The following is a 19,129-nucleotide window of genomic DNA, read 5'->3' on the forward strand; positions in this document are numbered from 1 at the left end:
TGTAAGCCCTAAACTTGTGGCATAAGTCACATGCATAAAAACTCAAAAAAACACACATGTGACGTACAGTGTAGGAAGTGTACTTTATCAAGCAGTAATGCATATGAACTGATGAATATTGACATTTTATGACAACACAGCAGATATTAAAGTGATCTTAGCTTGACTGGTCTTTTGGGATTAACCATTTCAACCACAACTGATTTGTTTTAAAGGCTAAATGCCAAGGGTCTAAAATACAGCTGTAGCGTCAGTTATAACCCAGTCCTTCAGGCTTTAAGTGTTTCCTGTTTTAAGAGGGGTGTGAGGGGCTATTTGACTGCAAGAATTGATTAATTTTATTTTGAATTTTTTCCCAAGGTGGTCTGCCATGCATGGGGAGAAGGGGGATTAAAAATATTTGCTGACCTTCCTCATGGCACCTTTCTTTTTATTGTATTGTTTATATGGGCCATTAATTGTAATAAAGAAATCTTTGAACTTCCAACAAGTACAACAATGAGAAAAAACAGTGCAAAACAACTTACAGCTGCCTATAAATGGCTTCTGGAATAATTGGATCAGGTTTGGCTACAGCATCCTTCACATGAGATGACAAAACAAACACTGGTAGGTTGTCTGTCCTGCAGAAAATTAACAAGCTTGTCTGTAAGTTGATACTAATTAACAATTGTTATCCAGTGAGATTGCCTGGAGTATCACCTTATATTTAGCTGACGAGGCCGTAGGAATAAAATCAGGCTAGGGTGTAGGCTAAAATCAGACAATATTCTGCAAGTTTTAGCAGAATTGTTTTATTATTCAACAATGTTTCAACGAAACCATTTTACAGCAAGAAAACTGTGGTTTGCAAATCTTCAAGCAAATCTTGGCAAACTATATATATCAATCTGTAACTTAAGACTTTCTGACCATATATGGGCATAGTGAAAATTTGTTGACTAATAATGCAGTATATTTGTCATGGAGATTGTAGTTCCACAGCATGAGGCAACTAGGACAATTACCCCAGATGGGCTTGACCTGACAATCTCTTCATGTGTCATCACATGGAGATGCAGGGAAGGTGACTTGATAGTGTCGCAGAAATTGCTTGAGAGTAAGTCTAGAAGTATAGAGGGCAAAAGCACACATGCAAATTTCACAACAATTTCTCTTTGATGTTTTGCTCACCTTCTTTGCGTTTCATCTGCATTTTCGAATTCATCATCATCATCATCATCAATTTGACTTTCAGAACTTCCAGATGCCTGATTTGCAGTAAAACTGTTCATAAAACGTTGCATAATGTTCACAGGGTAATTGTGGTCACTGCTTATTCTTAAATTGTGCATCCTTGCTGCCATTCTTTCCTCTGACAGAAACTGTTTGCTTGTTGGACCATCTTGGCTAAAACAAATTAAAAAGGACAAAAAGATATGGATTGCACAGGATATTTAAACATTTTAAACTTCCATGGAGAAATGTCTGGAAATCTGTTTAAGAAGAATCAGGTCTTAAAGAAAAAACAAAATGCCTTGATTGGCCTACCCTTCATCACTTTTCCGTTTTGTTCTGCTTGCATGAATCCTTTCATAGCTCCTTTGAAAAAAGAAATAAACAACTGTATTAAACATTGAAAATGTGGCGCATCTGCGCTTCCCTTTGGCGAGGAAAGCACGGAGCCATCCTCTCCACCTTCCTGAGTTTAACCATTCTTTCTCCACTCTCGCTCTTTACAAGGAAAAAAGCCAAATTTTCCCCTAACCCCTTCAGAAATCATTTGAAAGATCGTGTAGTGCCATAAATAAATTACCTATACTGTTTCGGTGATAAAAGTTGTGTAATTGGGCACGCGCATTGTTGCAGTTTATGTTGTGTGCGCGCTAGTTTGAAATAAACAGTCAACTCACAGTCGCATAATTATGAACGATTGCATATGAACTCGCTCAAGTAGCGTAATTAACTGTTTTTTAGTTCAGTTGATCACACAACTCAGTGCTAACCAGTTTTTGCTAACCATTTATGAACAGATAAGTATTTATAAACAGCCGAAATCAGAACGAAATCAGTACCACAGTTAACGCCGTACAGAGGCTACATAAAAAGTGAGTTGTATACAGTTTATCATTGTTTTTGTTAGTTTCCTACAAGTTGTATGTGTTCAAGTTATGTTGTTAGCTAGCACTAACATAGTTTTATTTATTTTGTATTTTAGATCAAATTATTATCATTAATACGATTGTTGAACCTCTGTGTGGCTTGTCCTTTGTTCGATGGAACACATACCTTCCCCATAGAAGGTATTTTTCCTATGAACCCCCACCGGCGAAAGTTTACAAAAAAAGCGGAATAGCCCTCACACATTTCCTTAAAGGTTTTGGCCTTTGAGACCCCTTCCACCCCCAGGAATTTCCAATCCCTTCTTTGGGTAGGTTGAGTTTTCAGCCGTAGGGGGTTTCAGTGCACCCACAATCCTCTGGAAACTGAGCCTATTCTGTGGGGGGAGTATGTACTTTTTCTGGAACCACACATTAAAGAATGCAGACAGAGCTAGCCACTCAGAAATGTACTCTCAAAACGCTTTCAGAAAAACTTGTCAACAAGGGGGGGGAGGTTGTGGTTCTATTTTATAATTGGTTTAAATTTTATTTTCCTATGTTTTGGGGTATTGTAATGTACAGTAATAGATTTAGGAAATTAAAATTTGAACCAAGGATAAAAATGAACCACAACAGATATAAAATGGAATAGCCCTATATACATACTCTCGAGGCTCAGACATTCATAAAGAAATAATGACCTTTAGAACCACAAAAATAGTGTTCGCTGTTCACTTACCCTGCACTAGTCAGTCCTCGAGTCATCTCTATATTATTATTGCAAGCATTTTCAGTATAAATACTAGTGGCTGAAAAATTGGGATTCTCTGACACAGAGGCCATTCCAGGGTTATTAGAACTTGACCCAGGTGAAGGGTTAGCATATAAAGTGGCATAAGCTTCACCTTCAATACTTGAATTTATACTGTTTGGAGATTGTGATTCTGTAGAATGCATGTGTACATGAGAAGTGCTTCGCGAAGGTCGCAGGGAAAAATATCTCTCATACGGAGGAGAACTTGTGCTAGAACTACTTGGTTGTTGAAAGTTTGAATGCGTTATTTCTGCCTGTTGGAGACGATTGGATAATTCTAAATTTCTGGAAATTCCGACACCATCAGTTCTTTGTTGTGGTGGTGGAAAATGTGGCCCTCGTAAGGAATATCTCAAACCATTACTGCCAGTTGAAATGGGAGGTCTTAGTGGAGGGATTCGTTGGGCTTCCCTCTGTTGATTCGTCGTAGGAAGCGAATCTTCATTGTCCCAAGAAATCGACCCGTAAGGTATGCTGTTATTGTTGTCCATGTTGGTCTGTCAAAGAACGAACGAACTGAACGAAGCCTTTCTTAAAACTCTGGAGTTTTCCTATGTGTAGGCAGGAAGAAAACCAGTCCTTTCAGAAGAGCTTCTCATCCTTAACGTAATTTGTTCATCGTTTCGGCAAAAAACATCCAATGATAACATAGAAATCAAATCCTCCACTATCCCTTTTACAATGCAATCCAAGAAAATTTCAAATGGTCCGCACGCAGACAAATTTGCCTATTTTAGGGAGGGGTGGGTGAGGTAGAGTTTACTAAAATGTATCTGTATCGCTTAATCTAACGTTAGAAATCGTCAAAACCTTTGCAAATGTGATAATATTAAAGAAAAAAAGAAAAATGTCGCAGAAAATTAGCTGTTTTCACAATTTTTCATCGACGAATCTCCCCCCGTTATTACTTTCCCCACCCGGACCCCGTAAGGACTAAAGTAAATACTTCTCGTCTCGAAACCGCGGGCTCATACGATTCCCAACATGGCGGCAAACATGGCGGCCAGGTTTCGTTGTTTTCGGATTTCTCAGCTTAGTCGCCCAATCGTTGCCGATGGGATCCATTGTTTTCTGAGGAAACGGTGTGTAGTGGTATATCACAGATGCAGCTTGAGTTATTTGGCGCTAGAAAGGAGAGGATCGCCTGTATTTTCTATTACGTTTGGAAAGCATGGAATGGGAAATTTTGTAAGATTACGAGAAATGAGACTTTCCGCGACTGGCCTCAGCTCTCACAGTGATCCAGAAATCAGTAAGTCAGTGCTTGTTTTTTAGAGCTTTCATGAACTGGGAACCTTCCCTTACATCGCTAACCAACTACTACCCACCCACCCCTCCTGGGTGTCAGTGAGGCATTGATCAGGCATGCCGGGGGAGGTGGGATTGAAATGCGAATACCCAGATTATGCACAAATCCTAGATAGGAGCAAGGATTTCATGTCAAGTCCTCAACTGTGGAAAGAACCTGGAGGGGCAAGTACCTATTTTTGCTGTGGAAAGAGTTGTATGTGGTGACCCCACTCCCCCCCCCCCCTCTCCTCTACATCCGCCACTGCTATCAGGGGCCATTCCACTTAATATGTGCTCCTCTCCCTCCAAGGGAGAGGTAAAGGGTGTTAGGGGTTTGAAAAATTTTCATGGGGAAGGAAGTGACATGTCAGGGGCACCCAACAGACCGTTTCGGTGAATATCTGTTCGGAAGACCTATGATAACGCGTAAATCGAGCCTAGTTGTCCCAAGCAGGGGGCTTGGCTGAAAGGTTGTCCCTAAGCCACATAGAGGGATGACCCATCCCGGATGACCACTAATCAGCATTGTCTTTGAGGTTTACCTCATTTAGCCATTTAGCCATCATTTAGCCAAATTGCCAGAGCTACAAGGTTTGTTGAGCATATCCAGTTGTTTGTTTCTTACAGGACATCACCCTCAGGTTTCACTCGGACTGTGTTTTTGGTGTTACTGTTACAGTCAAAATACTCAGCACCTGCCGCCTAATATTCCGGAATAGTTTTGATTAACGGGGAACGGATTGCATTATTCGTTTCAAGCATTCAAATTAAATTTGAATATTGTAAATCATCCAACTGTAAACATGTGAACCTGTCAAAAATTAACCAATCAAATTGGTTTATTTTTGGCAGGTTCATGTGTTCATGTGTTTACGGTTGGATGATTTACAATATTCAAATTTAATTTGAATGTTTAAAATGAATAATGCAATCCGTTCGCCGATAATCAAAACTATTCCAAAATATTAGGCGGCACGCGCTGAGTATTTTGACTGTAAATATCCTTGATTGTTCTTCTTGTCTCTTGCAGCATTTGAAAACCTTTCAGACCTAATAAAAGACAAGTTACAAGAATCCCTTGATCAAACTTCTTTGGAACACCATCTGAAAGTTCTAGAAGCACTGATCAAACACTGGAAAGGAGAAGTGTTATCTGTGTCAGTAACACGAACTGCAGAGGGATGTAAGTTTTTCCAATTATCCCCTGGTGTCCCTCCCCGCACACCGCAATACAAGATCAACAACTGGGAAATCTGTTTGGGCATAAATGAGAGGACCTGAGGACTAGTGTGGAGACCCAGGGAGGGAGGGAGGGAGGGTGAACTAAAATTAATGACTCTGGAGTGAGCAGACGAAACCAACCTCGTCCCTAGGTCTTCTCTGCTTTTTGAAAATCGTCGCAAAGAAGACCCTGGGAACGAGGTGGCAAATGAAACCAGGAGATCAAATGACAGCTGATGACAATCAAAAGCTACAGAGATAATTGTGAGGGCCTGGGGCTTATTAAGTTATGCCTAAAGAATATTAACAATGAGAAGTCTTATTTGAAACTATCTGTACCAAGAAATTTCTTAGTAAGTTACGGGTGAGAACTTCAATGTTATGGCTGCTAAAAACTTAATGACAGCCCTGTAAAATATCCAGTCATCCTGCATTGATTTGGTGGCCATTAAAATTATAACTTTTATTAATAACTTTGGATGTTTTTGTTATTTTCTTCAGTATCTGAGAAGGATGTATACAGACTTGCTGCACTTATCTTTGAAACCCAAGAATCAGGTAAGATGTAGAAAACAGTGCTTGTGTGTATTGTAATCCAACCCTTCTGAATTCTAGAGTGTCTTAATTTGTTTTATATCCATTATCATATATTACAAAGAACAAAGGAAAATACCAAATTGTATCAAGGGTAAAACCAGAAACCCATAAGGGTTGAAACGTGTAACTTCCTATGATTCGCATTGTACAAAGCATTTGCACATTCGTTTACACTAAGTACCATATTTGGAAAATCACAAGAAACATTTAACCAATCAAAATTACTATATTTGGATTAAATTCACAGAGCGCGCTAGCTCGCGCTTGATGGCGTAATCTTGGTTTTGAACAAGCTTTGTTGAATAAAGTTAAATTTGGTTAATTATTTCATCTTCTTGAAGTAGTCTGGAGAACTTCACTTCGATACACTTAATGTATTTCTTTAGTTTCTGTAAGAAATTTACGGCGTTTAGGTCGAAATTCAAGCAACTTACCGCAAAACCAAAAAATATGTTGCGTGTGTCATTACGTGTATAAAGCATTCTCGTACAAACTCTTCGTGTTTCCAAATATAGTTCTTAGCAAAATGATTATTCAAACGCTGTGAGCGCGTGTTACACGTTTCAACCCTTATGGGTTTCTGGTAAAACTGAACAACAACATGAACATCAAGTTCAGATGATCCTGCTTTTAGACTTGAGGCCAATATAAAGCTTTATTTCCTTTTTTGTGTGACACTGATGACTGCCCTGTTTTTCTTGTTTGTAGTTGGAAAAGTTGCAGTTGAATTGGCTGCTCCTCTGTTTAGATTTTCAGCAATGGCTGGTAATCCAGATGGAATGTACAGTTATGGAAAACTACTAGAAACAGGTCTCTACACCACATTGAGTCTATTTAACCCTTGAGTACTAAACGTGGCCTAATGGTTAGCGCGCTCGACTCCGAGTCGAACGGCCCGGGTTCGAGGCCTGGCCAGGGCGCTGCGTTGTGTTCTTGGGCAAGACACTTTACTCTCACAGTGCCTCTCTCCACCCAGGTGTGGAATTTACTGCTGGGGGGTAACCCTGCGATGGACTAGCATCCCATCCAGGGGGGAGTAGCAATACTCCTAGTCGCTTAATGCTACGGAAACCGGGATAAGCTCCGGCTGTATGGGCCTTATGGCTCGGAGACAGACTTTACTACTACTACTAAACTTAAAAGTTCTTTCTTACAATATTGATACATGCAGGCTTTTAGCCAGGGTTTTTAAAAGTGGGCATTCAAAGTTTCTATAAGGCCAAAGATTTCCACCCTCCTGGGCTAGTCTGAGGACAAAATTTCATGTAAGGTGTATTTCTAACGTTTTGAGTGCAAAATGTGAAGATGTTCAAGTTTGCTGAAAAAAATATAGCAAATTGATTTTCTATAAAAAAAAAGGGCATCTTTAGGACACCTGAACACCTGTCTGGCTAAAAGCCTGGATACACGGTCAATCAGACAAATGACAAAATTTACCGGTAATTTTTTTTGCATTTAAAAACAAAACATCTTACATACTAGTTGACTACATACAGTACAGTTTTACATTATGTGGTTCCAGAAGGGTGCATACTCTTCCCACAGAAGGGATTGGAAATTCCTGGGGGGTGGGAGGGGTCCCAAAGGCCAAAAACTTTAAGAAAATGAATGAAGCTGAATTGGAATTTCCAGTGGAGTGGGTTGGGGGGGGGGGGGTCCATAGGGAAAATCCCTTTGGTGGGGGAGGTATGGATAATCTGACATTTTGGGAAATTTGAGTAGGGGAGTGCCCCCGGGGGATTTTGCCCTTGCCTTGGAGTATGTTGGCCCCCTACGTTTTAAAAGGCTCCACCGCCTCTGCAGTCTTGAGCAAGCTTGGCCAATAAGAGATTTATTGACTTATATTTGAACTCAAAGGCCATGAATCAAAGCAATACAGTTGACTCCCGATAACTCGAACCTTCAAGGGAAATTTAAAATGGTTCGAGTTATCGGGAGTTCGAGTTATCGGGAATTGAAAACAATTTACCGGAAATAAGGAAAAAAGGGTGTTTACTGATTTCTATTCATAGAACAGTGTAGACCTGTGTACATTTTCAATAAACAAATTTAATTAGAGTATAGGTAAGCCGAAAGAGAAAAGAACAACATATTTCTAAATCATTGTCAGGTATACAGAACGTAACGTAAATCAAAGCAAATTTAATTGCTGCGAACTTTGCAGGTTTCAAAGAGAACGAAGCTAATGCTATAGGCTACTGCTACAGAGTTTATTCGATTTACTTTTCCAGAAAAAGTCCGTTAATTCGCGCTGGCGATAATCCTTTAAAGTTTTCTAAGGTGGGATTTGGAAGAATCGGTATCAACCTCCACATCCGGGCCTCCACCTGAACGAACTGAAGGTCTGTAGCACGTCAATGGCTTGGCACAGTTCGTGTTTTGAGGGGCGTTCTAACTCGTGTACGTTTTTATTTCATAATGTCAACGTTCTGGACTACAGTACACTGTTTGTTTTGACTTGTCATGTATTGACAGACATGGTTCGAGTAATCGAGGGTAAAATTATATAGAAAATGACCTGAAGGGAAACGAAAGTTGGTTCGAGTTAGCGGGAGATTCGAGTTATCGAGGGTTCGAGTTACCGAGGGTAAAATTGCAGTAAATGTATAACGGAAATCCAGGGGAAATCGATTTTGGTTCGAGTTAGCGCGAGGTTCGAGTTAGCGAGGGTTCGAGTTATCGGGAGTCGACTGTATATTGTAAACTAACAATGTGTCATTTATAGATTCCAATGTGGCCTTTGCGATACAGGTTAACATGCATCTTTTATGCTTTTGGAAATTTCCTCTACAGGGGAAGGTGGAGTAGAGAGGGACCCTATTGAAGCAGGAAAGTTGTTTTCTGAGCTTGCAGAACAGGGCCATCCATTCGCCCAGGTAATAAACATATTTTATATTATATAATACATGTATCTTTATGAAGTGGGTTGTAGAATTGGATACTGCATTTTGTCTCTAGAGACAAAGAGATCATCAGACTGTGTGAAGGTAATCCTAAGAAGGTAATCCTAAAATTACTGTTCTTGTTTCCCAGACAGTTCCTAGGTAATACAAAATTACTGGCATTATCTTGACACTAAAATTCCAAATTAAGATAAGTCCTGATTTGGTTGATTGATTGATTGATTGATTGATTGATTGCTTTTTGACTGACGTTTTAACATGCAGAAATTTGTCAAGAAACCTTTTGCTTATAGTAACTTGCTGACCTGAACAATCCAACTAGATGAACCTCTTGTATTCCTGGGCTCAAACCATTTTACATTTACAGTGTCTAACCAGCATTAATTTTCCTTTTCAGTTTTCCCTCGCACAGTTATATCACCACGGCACTGGAATGCCAAAGGACGTAAAGATGGCACTCAGTCTGTATGAGGTACAGTCAACAACAGGGGTTATTGTTCAGTTTAAATTTTTGCTATCCTTCTGTATGGCCACAGAGGTGGACATAGAATTGGAGTCCAGCCTGGGAAACAAGTTTCTTTTTGGGACAATTTTTAACTCAGTAGCACAAGCGTGAAATGTGTACAGAGCTACATGTACATGACCATTGCATGCAATACCTGGCTATTAATAACAGTGTATGTGATGTGAAATTCCTTGTTGTTGTTTTTTCAGGCCAGTGCAAAGAATGGAATCAGGGAAGCAAACACTATGATTGGTAGGTAAGGCGAGTGTACTAGGCATTTGGGGAAGAAATTATTGTGGGTGGCATGGTGGCATAATAGTTAGCATGTGAAATAAAAGGTGTTTGTTTCATTTTCTTGGTCGATGTGTTCAATCAATATTTCCTGTCTTTGAAGGAAACTTGTATACCAATGGAGAGATAGGAAAACCGGATCTTGCAAAAGCTGCTAAATACTTCATGATAGCTGCCGAAAAAGGTTGGTTTTTATATCCTAAGAATGCCTAAGCAGGCATAATTATGCTAATTATAAGCAAAAATCCTTTTAGTAACACTACACTATCTGACATTCTTTTCGTTCCTCCTTTTGGATCCCCTGGTAAAGTTTAAAAGAGTTTAAAGATGAATTCCAGTCCGTACTGCGCAATCGTGGCTGCAATGTTTATGTGAGCCTCACACGAAGGAATGTTTACAAGCAAAACTAAAAATTCTGTGACAAACTTACCTTTTTCTTCATTATTAATGCCAGATATCCTTGCAGAACAAATAATAACGAGTAGAAGAACCTTGACGCTATTTCAAACCAACGTTTCAGCTCATCGGGAATTCTTGAACGAAACGAACCGTAATGGCGGACTAAAAAACTTCATGTATGCTGTCACCGAAGTGTAACGTTTCAACGAATTCAAAACAAAAACAAAAACAAACCTCGAGTCTGCGCAGTACGGACTCGAAATCAGCTTTAAAGGGGAAGTAGCATCCAAAATACTTATCAACAAACCTGCTAGCTTCAAGGAAGGCGTGGTGACCGATTGGTTAGCACACTCAGGACTCCGGATCGCGTGGTCCCGTTTCAAACGCTGGCCAGGGTCACTGTGTTGTGTTCTTGGGCAAGACACTTTACTGTCATTGTGCCTCTCTCCACCCAGGTGTGTAATGGGTACCGGCGAAATAATGCTGGGGGGGTAGCCTTGGTAAATTATGCATGCTGTTTTTGAGGGCCAACAGTTTTTCTGGACCTGGAATGGGGAGGGTCTCCCCAAAACTGGTAGGCCAAAATAAAAATGCACCAGCCCTCATCCCCTCTTATTTATGACCAGTCCCTAAGGGAAATCATTAGACCTTGATGCATGAAAAGAGCTAGAAGAGAAATGTGACTTCTGGATTTATGACTAATAGGCTTCTTTGGATATATTGGTAGTGAGGCCTTTTACAAGCATGTTTATTGGGGTGTATAATTTTGTCCCTCAAAGGGATCAGGCGGGATAAAATCTCGTGTGGAGTTTACGGTCATATATATTTCTATATATATTTGTGAGCTTGGTGTGTGGCGGAAATGACGTCACACGGCCGCCGCGCGCTGGTGGCCTAATGGTAAGGCGTCGAACTTGAAATCAGATCTTCGGACCTGAGGTCGGGGGTTCGAATCCGGCTAGGGTTTTTTTTTCTTTTTTTTTTTCTTTTTTTTTTGTGAGTTCGAATTCTGAGCCTTTCATTTTTATCGTTTTTCTTTTCGGATTAAAATAACATTGATTTCCACATAATACTCCCTCAACGCCTATTCAGGCTATAAACCTTTCATCGCCATCAGGGGCGCGCGGGTGGAGGCTTCGAATCCTCCTGCCGTTCGTTCTTCTTCTTTTTTTATGCCATCAAATAAATGTCCAAAATGCGACTATCCAATAATTTGTCGATGATTTTGAAAATAGCCTGCGCTTCCCAACGCTTTCTACCTAAAAGCCACCATCTTTAAAGCGGAGTAGACCCTGGGAACGAGGGTGTCGCGGCCATGCCCATTGAAATAAAATTTCTAACAAATATATCTTCCTGCCTACTGTGGAAAATTGAATATGTACAATTCAATTAATGTTCAACTTCAAATAATCCACTCCTTATTTATAACACCCCCCCCCCCCTCCCCAACCCAGAGCTTCGCGAGGCCCTGCGAGTCACGTATTACTAGTTTATTTCTATTTCCTCTAGACCTCACTACCAAGCTGGATTTTAATATATTGAAAGAAGCCTATTCTGTCGTTTAAAGTATACGTGGCACATGAATTTTGTTAAAATTTGCATCCCCCCCCCAACCCCCTTTGGCTACCCTCATACTTGAGATCTGTAACGAAATCCCTTTGAGAAATGTCACCCCTGACATGGTATGATTCTTTCAGATAAGAACTTGTTAGCCTTGAGCGAGAGAAGCCAACAAGCAACATAGGCCTGCTGTGTATGCAGAGGAAAAAATTGTTTAAAATGTGTGTTTCACTCAGAATCTTCTCTCTTCAGGGGAAGTCTCTGCTCTTATGTCTCTTGGTGCATTTTACAGTCGAGGCACAGGAGTTGAAAAGGACTATGAAAAATCATTCAATTGTTACAAAGCAGCAGCAGACCAAGGTACGGAAATTATACTGTTTTGTATTGAAAACTAGCAATGGTATATTGCAATTCCTGAGCTTTGATTGGTTAACATACAATGGTATATGAGCTCATATACCATTGACCACAAATATGGTAGCAAATACGTGTTAATGAGAATAGCCTGGGACCTCAAATATTGCAATTCTTTTGTTGTTGTGTTGTTGTGTTGTTCTTTTGTGTTGTGTATAAAACAATTATTCCACTCGCGCTTGTTGGATATGAGATCGTTATAGCCAACTCGGTGCTTCATGCCTTCTTGGCTACCTACCATCTCATATCCAACGTGCGCTTATGAAATAATTGTTAAATAATTCCACTGTGTAATGATCAGCCTATCTGTGCAAAGGCTTTTGAAATATCAACATAAACCTGTTTTGGGTGCCAAAAGCAATATGCCACAAGGAGGTATCTGTGGCAACCCTTGAAGCAGGAATCATCAAAACGAGCAGCCACTAACCAGTTCTGTCACACTGAAAGAATTTAGGGTCCAAAACAACTTATCTGAGGGAATACTAAGCACGAAAACAAGCAAAAATAGTGGGGAGGGTGGAGTCGAGTGTGCAAGAATCTGCAAAGTTTTGCAAGCGAGAGCAGTGGTTGGTTGGTTGGCCAGTCTGTCAGCCAATCGGTTGAGGTGTCAGTTGGCAGGTTGGCCGCCCGGTCAGTCACCTGGTCAGCTAGTTGGTGGGTCCAGAAATAAAGTCTGTGTTGATGGAGGTTAACATTCAGTTCTTTAAATAACTGAGCATTTGATCGATATTTACTCTTTAGGTTATGTAACAGCCCAGTATAACGTTGGAGTAAACTACTTTGCTGGCATGGGTGTGAAGCATGACTTGAAGAAGGCAGCTTATTATTTTGATCTTGCTGCTCACCGAGGTCACGCACTGGCTCAGGTGAGATAATAATAATAATAATAATAATACTTTATTTATATAGCGCTATTTCTATCTCTAACCAATAGCGCTTTACAAGTTATTTACAATTAAAAATTACATATCTATATTAAAAAAAAGTTACAATTTGTATATAATAAAAAGAATAAAAAATCAATAAAAGAATTAAAACGAATAAAAAGACTAACTAATTCACCTAAGTTAATTGTAAAAATACACTAAATTATAAAAATATCTAACTAAAAGCTTTCCTAAAAAGATGTGTCTTTAGTTTGCGCTTAAACTCTGAAATGCCATTGCACGATCGAATTTCTAAAGGTAAGGCATTCCAGAGTTGTGGCGAGGCTACAGAAAAAGCTCGAAATCCGTAGCTGCGCAAATTATAGGCGACGTCATCCAAGCGATGGCCATTCATGGAACGTAGATTACGTCTCGGAACATATCTCTTGATCATATCAGACAGATAAGTTGGGGCTAAGCCCATCAAACACTTGAATGTTATAAGAAGCAGCTTAAATATTATGCGCTCTTCTATAGGTAGCCAGTGAAGGTTATAAAGTACCGGTGTAATATGTTCACATTTTCGCGTAAGTGTCACAATCCGGGCTGCTACATTCTGAACATGCTGTAACTTCTTTAAAGTTTGTTTAGGCAGTCCAAACAAAAGTGAATTCAGTTGATATCTATCAAGCATCACCCTAGTCTACTTAAAGGCTGTTAACAGTATCGTTCGTCAACACATCCCCTGGTCACACAATTAGTGGGCATGAGTGTAATCTGTGTTGCATGACTTGAAGGGAAGCATTTCGTGACGACCCTAAGAAGGATGTTTGTATCACCCAGTTTGACCCTGTCGTTCCTAAGAATTATCACTACCTCTTTCTCCTTACAATATCAATACATGTGGCAAACTCTCTAAATTAAACACCCTGTTGGGCCTCGCTTCTAAACGCTGTTGGAATTTGGGGTAAAGAACATTATTGCAAAAAAAAATGTTTTAGTACACTCAACAAAATTACTGGATTCTGATTGGACGAGAGCCGTGCAATTAATCCCAAATTGTACTCCATAGGAGTACCTGTTATTTTTCTTTCCGAAGTTAATCCAAAGACTTCCGAAGATTTTCTAAGATGACCAGAGGATAATTTCCTCAGTTGATTCGAATCAAGGCTCGTGCAATTTTGAGAACTTTCAAAACAACATCCATACCTATTGATCATGAATTGTACTCAAGGTCGTGCGTTTACCTATACTAACTTTCATTTTAAATCAACGCATTATTTTTATTTCTCGCAGATCAATCTTGGAAACATGTATTACTACGGTTATGGTGTGGACAAAAACTGGGAGAAGGCAAAAGAGCTTTATAAGGAGGCAGCAAAGGAGAACAAAAACGCTGAACTTTTGCTTCAAGAACTTGAGGATGAGATGAAGAATCTGGACAAAACTGATGACCCTTACTAATGAAAGAAAGTTAATACGCGCTCATGCACAATGCAAAGAATTGGTAGTGGAAGAGTAATTCTGGATGATGCGTCACTCAATTCAATTTGATCCAACCACAGAACAACATTGGGCAGTGGCGAATGTTGGGGAGGGGCCCGTGGGCCCCAGGCTGCCACCTTACTTTCAGGCCAGACCAAGACCTGTAGGCCTGAGAAAAATTATTTTTGAGAGCGGGCCCCCCTTCGTATTCTTGTAGTCTGGATGATCGGGTCCCCCACTTACCTGAAGGTCAGGATCCGCCCCAGGGGGGGGGGGGACTCCTTTATGAAACGGACGGGGATGCTCGTCGGAAAATTTGAAAAGGCCCCCTAAAAGAGACCAATCTGGGTGTGGCTCAAGCTTTTCTTGACCCCTAAAAGATACCAAAAAAACTAAGAATGGAATTTATATTTGTATATTTCTTCGTGTGGAACCCTAAAGGAGACCATTATGGCTAAAAATATTGGCATATATTGGCGTTTTGCCCAGAACACCCTGAGCGAGACCAAAAAACCGAAATTTACACCCCTAAGCGAGACGACGAGCATCCCCGTCACTTTCATATGCGTTTCCCCCCTCCCCGGGGATCCGCCACTGTTGGGGTACAAATTAATGGAATATTGGAAGGAATTTTATGAAACAATAAGATAATAAAACTGCTGTATTCCTCGCAACAACAACTTAGTTTAACAATAAAAACTTGACAAAGCCAATCGCTTTCGTTATACACGCTGCGGAAAAAAGATTATGCGAAACTGTTCGTCAAAACCATATCTGAGTGATCAACCTTCTTTCAGTGGTCAGTTGTGACCCTAAAATTTTTATATCCAATTACTTTTAACTTGCTTTTATTCAGTGGTCACCTCTAGCAAGAGGACTTGTTACCTTTTACGAACAGAACACGCGAACTTTATTGACTATTCTGACCTGTCTTCTATACGATCATTTTGAGCAGTGATACAGTCTAAAAGATATTACTGAACATCCCTTTGAAGAAAAACTTTGAAGATCTATTTACAACAAAATCGTGACTTATTAAAGAACATAGGAACATATTTCAACACGAAATCAGATAATAAGCAAAATGCTGATGATGAAAATGGTTAGTTTTTCCTCTTTGTAGCTCGTTGAAAAAGATTTTACCCTTTCAATAAACAAGCGTTAATAGCACTGTCAAATGGGGGATTTCCCGGACTAATATGTCCGCGTTTGAAACGTCTTTTATACGCAGAGAAAATCCAATCTGAATATCCAGATAATAGAAATCCGTAAATGAGCAAAATGGTCCCCTTTCGAAAATGGTCAGTTTGGGCTGTTTTCCACTCATTAACAAATTTCTATTGTTTTAACACTCATGCGCCCATATCTCCATCATAAGGAAGATTTCATGGACAATTGTGTGCGCATTTGAAAGTGTGCGACTCTAAGTCTATTGTGTGCAAGTGTCAAAGTCACAAGTCTTAAACACACAGAGAAATCTCATCTGAATATTCAAACAATAGAAATCCGCTAATGAGCAAAATGGTCCACCTTGAAAATGGGCAGTTTGGGCTGTTTTTAACTCATTAACAAATTTGTATTGTTTCAATATTCATGCGTAAATATCTCCGTCAAAAAGAGGATTTCCCGGAAAATTGTGTGCGCGTTTGAAATGGTGTGACTCCATGTCTATTGTGGGCAAGTGTCAAAGTCACAAGTCTTTTTCACGCAGAGAAAATCCCTTCTGAATATTCAAACAATAGAAATCCGTTAATGAGCAAAATGGTCCACTTTGATAACAGTCAGTTTGGGCTGTTTTCAGCTCATTAACAAATTTGTATTGTTTCAATATTCATGCGTAAATATCTCCGCCAAAAGAGGATTTCCCGGACAATTATGTTCGCATTTGAAAGGGTGTGACTCCATGTCTATTGTGGTCAAGTGTCGAAGTCACAAGTCTTTTACACGCAGAGAAAATCCCTTCTGAATATTTAAACAATAGAAATCCGTTAATGAGCAAAATGGTCGACTTAGATAATGGTCAGTTTTCGTTATTTTCAGCCCATTAACAAATTTCTATTGTTTCAATATTCATGCTTAAATATCTCTGTGAAAAAGAGTATTTCCCAGACAATTGTGTGCGCATTTGAAAGGGTGTGACTCCATGTCTATTGTGTGCAAGTGTCAAAGTCACAAGTCTTTTATACGCAGAGAAAATCCCTTCTGAATATTCAAACAATAGAAATCCGTTAATGAGCAAAATGGTCGACCTAGATCATGGTCAGTTTGCGCTCTTTTCAGTTCATTTAGAAATTTCTATTGTTTTAATATTCATGCTTAAATATCCCCGTGAAAAAGAGAATTTTCCAGACAAATGTGTGCGCGTTGGAAAGAGTGTGACTCCATGTCTATTGCGTGCAAGTATCGAAGTCACAAGTCTTCTAAAAGCAAAGGAAAATCCCTTCTGAATATTCAAACAATAGAAATCCGTTAATGAGCAAAATGGTCTACTTAGATTAGGGTCACTTTGCGCTGTTTTCAGCTCATTAACAAATTTGTATTGTTTCAATATTCATGCGTAAATATCTCCGTGAAAAGGGGGGATTTCCCGGACAATTGTGTGCACATTTGAAAGGGTGTGACACAATGTCTATTGTGTGCAAGTGTCAAAGTCAAAAGTCATTGGGACACGGAGAAAATCCCTTCTGAATATTCAAACAATAGAAATCCGTTAATGAGCAAAATGGTCCACTTTGATAACAGTCAGTTTGGGCTGTTTTAAGCTCATTAACAAATTTGTATTGTTTTAATATTCATGCGTAAATATCTCCGTGAAAAAGAGGATTTCCCAGACAATTATGTTCGCATTTGAAAGGGTGTGACTCCATGTCTATTGTGTGCAAGTGTCAAAGTCAAAAGTCATTGGGACACGGAGAAAATCCCATCTGAATATTTAAACAATAGAAATCCGTTAATGGGCAAAATGGTCCACTTTGAAAATGGTCAGTTTGGGCTGTTTTCAGCTCATTAACAAATTTCTATTGTTTCAATATTCATGCATAAATATCTCCGTCAAGAGGGGGATTCCCCGGACAATTGCGTGTGCGTTTGAAAGGGTGTGACTCCATGTCTATTGTGTGCAAGTGTCAATTTCACAAGTCTTTTATACGCAGAGAAAATCCCTTCTGAATATTGAAACAATAGAAATCCATTAATGAGCAAAATGGTCGACCTAGATCATGGTCAGTTTGCGCTCTTTTCAGTTCATTTAGAAATTTGTATTGTTTTAATATTCATGCGTAAATATCTCCGTGAAAAAGAGAATTTTCCAGACAATTGTGTGCGCGTTTAATGGGGTGTGACACCATGTCTATTGTGTGCAAGTGTCAAAGTCAAAAGTCATTGGGACACGGAGAAAATCCCATCTGAATATTTAAACAATAGAAATCCGTTAATGGGCAAAATGGTCCACTTTGAAAATGGTCAGTTTGGGCTGTTTTCAGCTCATTAACAAATTTCTATTGTTTCAATATTTATGCGTAAATATCTCTGAGAAAAAGAGTATTTCCCAGACAATTGTGTGCGCGTTTGAAAGGGTGTGACTCCATGTTTTTTGTGTGCAAGTGTCAAAGTCACAAGTCTTTTACACGCAGAGAAAGTCCGTTCTGAATATTGAAACAATAGAAATCCATTAATGAGCAAAATGGACGACTTAGATCATGGTCAGTTTTCGCTGTTTTCAACTTATTAACAAATTTCTATTGTTTCAATATTCATGCTTAAATATCTCTGTGAAAAAGAGTATTTCCCAGACAATTGTGTGCGCATTTGAAAGGGTGTGACACCATGTCTATTGTGTGCAAGTGTCAAAGTCACAAGTCTTTTATACGCAGAGAAAATCCCTTCTGAATATTCAAACAATAGAAATCCGTTAATGAGCAAAATGGTCCACTTTGATAACAGTCAGTTTGGGCTGTTTTCAGCTCATTAACAAATTTGTATTGTTTCAATATTCATGCGTAAATATCTCCGTGAAAAAGAGGATTTCCCAGACAATTGTGTGCGCGTTTAATGGGGTGTGACACCATGTCTATTGTGTGCAAGTGTCAAAGTCAAAAGTCATTGGGACACGGAGAAAATCCCATCTGAATATTTAAACAATAGAAATCCGTTAATGGGCAAAATGGTCTACTTTGAAAATGGTCAGTTTGGGCTGTTTTCAGCTCATTAACAAATTTCTATTGTTTCAATATTTATGCGTAAATATCTCCGTGAAAAAGAGAATTTTCCAAATAATAGTGCGCGCGTTTGAAAGGGTGTGACTCCATGTCTTTTGTGTACAAGTGTCAAAGTCACAAGTCTTTTACACGCAGAGAAAATCCCTTCTGAATATTGAAACAATAGAAATCCGTTAATGGGCAAAATGGTCCACTTTGAAAATGGTCAGTTTGGGCTGTTTTCAGCTCATTAACAAATTTCTATTGTTTCAATATTCGTGCGTAAATATCTCCGTAAAAAAGATAATTTCCCTAATAATTCAGGCGCGTAGCTAAGGTTTTTGGAAGGGTGTTCGTATTGACAGGAATATTTATTAAGTGGGGGGGGGGGGAATTAAATACGAGCGCCGAAGGCGCGAGCCTCTAGGGGGGTCTGCGGGCATGTCCCCCCAGAATATTTTGAAATCTAGAGGCCCGGAAATGCTATTTTCAGCATTGTGCACGTCA

The 19,129-nt window shown here is 39.5% G+C and overlaps 2 protein-coding genes across 2 annotated transcripts; one reads left to right on the plus strand and one right to left on the minus strand.

The window, feature by feature from the left end:
* Positions 1-6: 6 nt before the first annotated feature.
* LOC144647185 (uncharacterized) lies at positions 7-3,593 on the minus strand. Its single transcript, XM_078506945.1, has 4 exons — positions 2,821-3,593; positions 1,531-1,581; positions 1,174-1,389; positions 7-623 (listed from the first exon to the last, which is right to left on the minus strand). The coding sequence occupies exons 1-4, from the start codon at positions 3,384-3,386 to the stop codon at positions 524-526; spliced, it is 933 nt and encodes a 310-aa protein (XP_078363071.1). The 5' UTR covers positions 3,387-3,593; the 3' UTR covers positions 7-523.
* A 159-nt stretch (positions 3,594-3,752) lies between these two features.
* LOC144647183 (uncharacterized) lies at positions 3,753-15,593 on the plus strand. Its single transcript, XM_078506944.1, has 11 exons — positions 3,753-4,147; positions 5,216-5,368; positions 5,908-5,964; positions 6,712-6,813; positions 8,797-8,879; positions 9,304-9,378; positions 9,621-9,663; positions 9,806-9,886; positions 11,914-12,021; positions 12,817-12,941; positions 14,238-15,593. The coding sequence occupies exons 1-11, from the start codon at positions 3,880-3,882 to the stop codon at positions 14,403-14,405; spliced, it is 1,263 nt and encodes a 420-aa protein (XP_078363070.1). The 5' UTR covers positions 3,753-3,879; the 3' UTR covers positions 14,406-15,593.
* The last annotated feature ends 3,536 nt before the right edge of the window (positions 15,594-19,129 follow it).

Source organism: Oculina patagonica, chromosome 3 (genome assembly GCF_052425735.1).
Source record: "Oculina patagonica isolate OP01 chromosome 3, crgOcupat, whole genome shotgun sequence".
In the NCBI taxonomy this organism is placed as follows: domain Eukaryota; kingdom Metazoa; phylum Cnidaria; class Anthozoa; order Scleractinia; family Oculinidae; genus Oculina; species Oculina patagonica.

Coding starts and splice junctions, on each gene's coding strand:
- LOC144647185 (XM_078506945.1), bottom strand. CDS start 3,386: ATGGACAACAATAACAGCATACCTTACGGGTCGATTTCTTGGGACAAT. Junction 1,390..1,530: donor AAACGGAAAAGTGATGAAGG/GTAGGCCAATCA, acceptor AATTTGTTTTAG/CCAAGATGGTCCAACAAGCA. Junction 624..1,173: donor GCAGATGAAACGCAAAGAAG/GTGAGCAAAACA, acceptor AATTTTCTGCAG/GACAGACAACCTACCAGTGT.
- LOC144647183 (XM_078506944.1), top strand. CDS start 3,880: ATGGCGGCAAACATGGCGGCCAGGTTTCGTTGTTTTCGGATTTCTCAG. Junction 9,379..9,620: donor TGGCACTCAGTCTGTATGAG/GTACAGTCAACA, acceptor TTGTTTTTTCAG/GCCAGTGCAAAGAATGGAAT. Junction 12,022..12,816: donor CAAAGCAGCAGCAGACCAAG/GTACGGAAATTA, acceptor TTTACTCTTTAG/GTTATGTAACAGCCCAGTAT.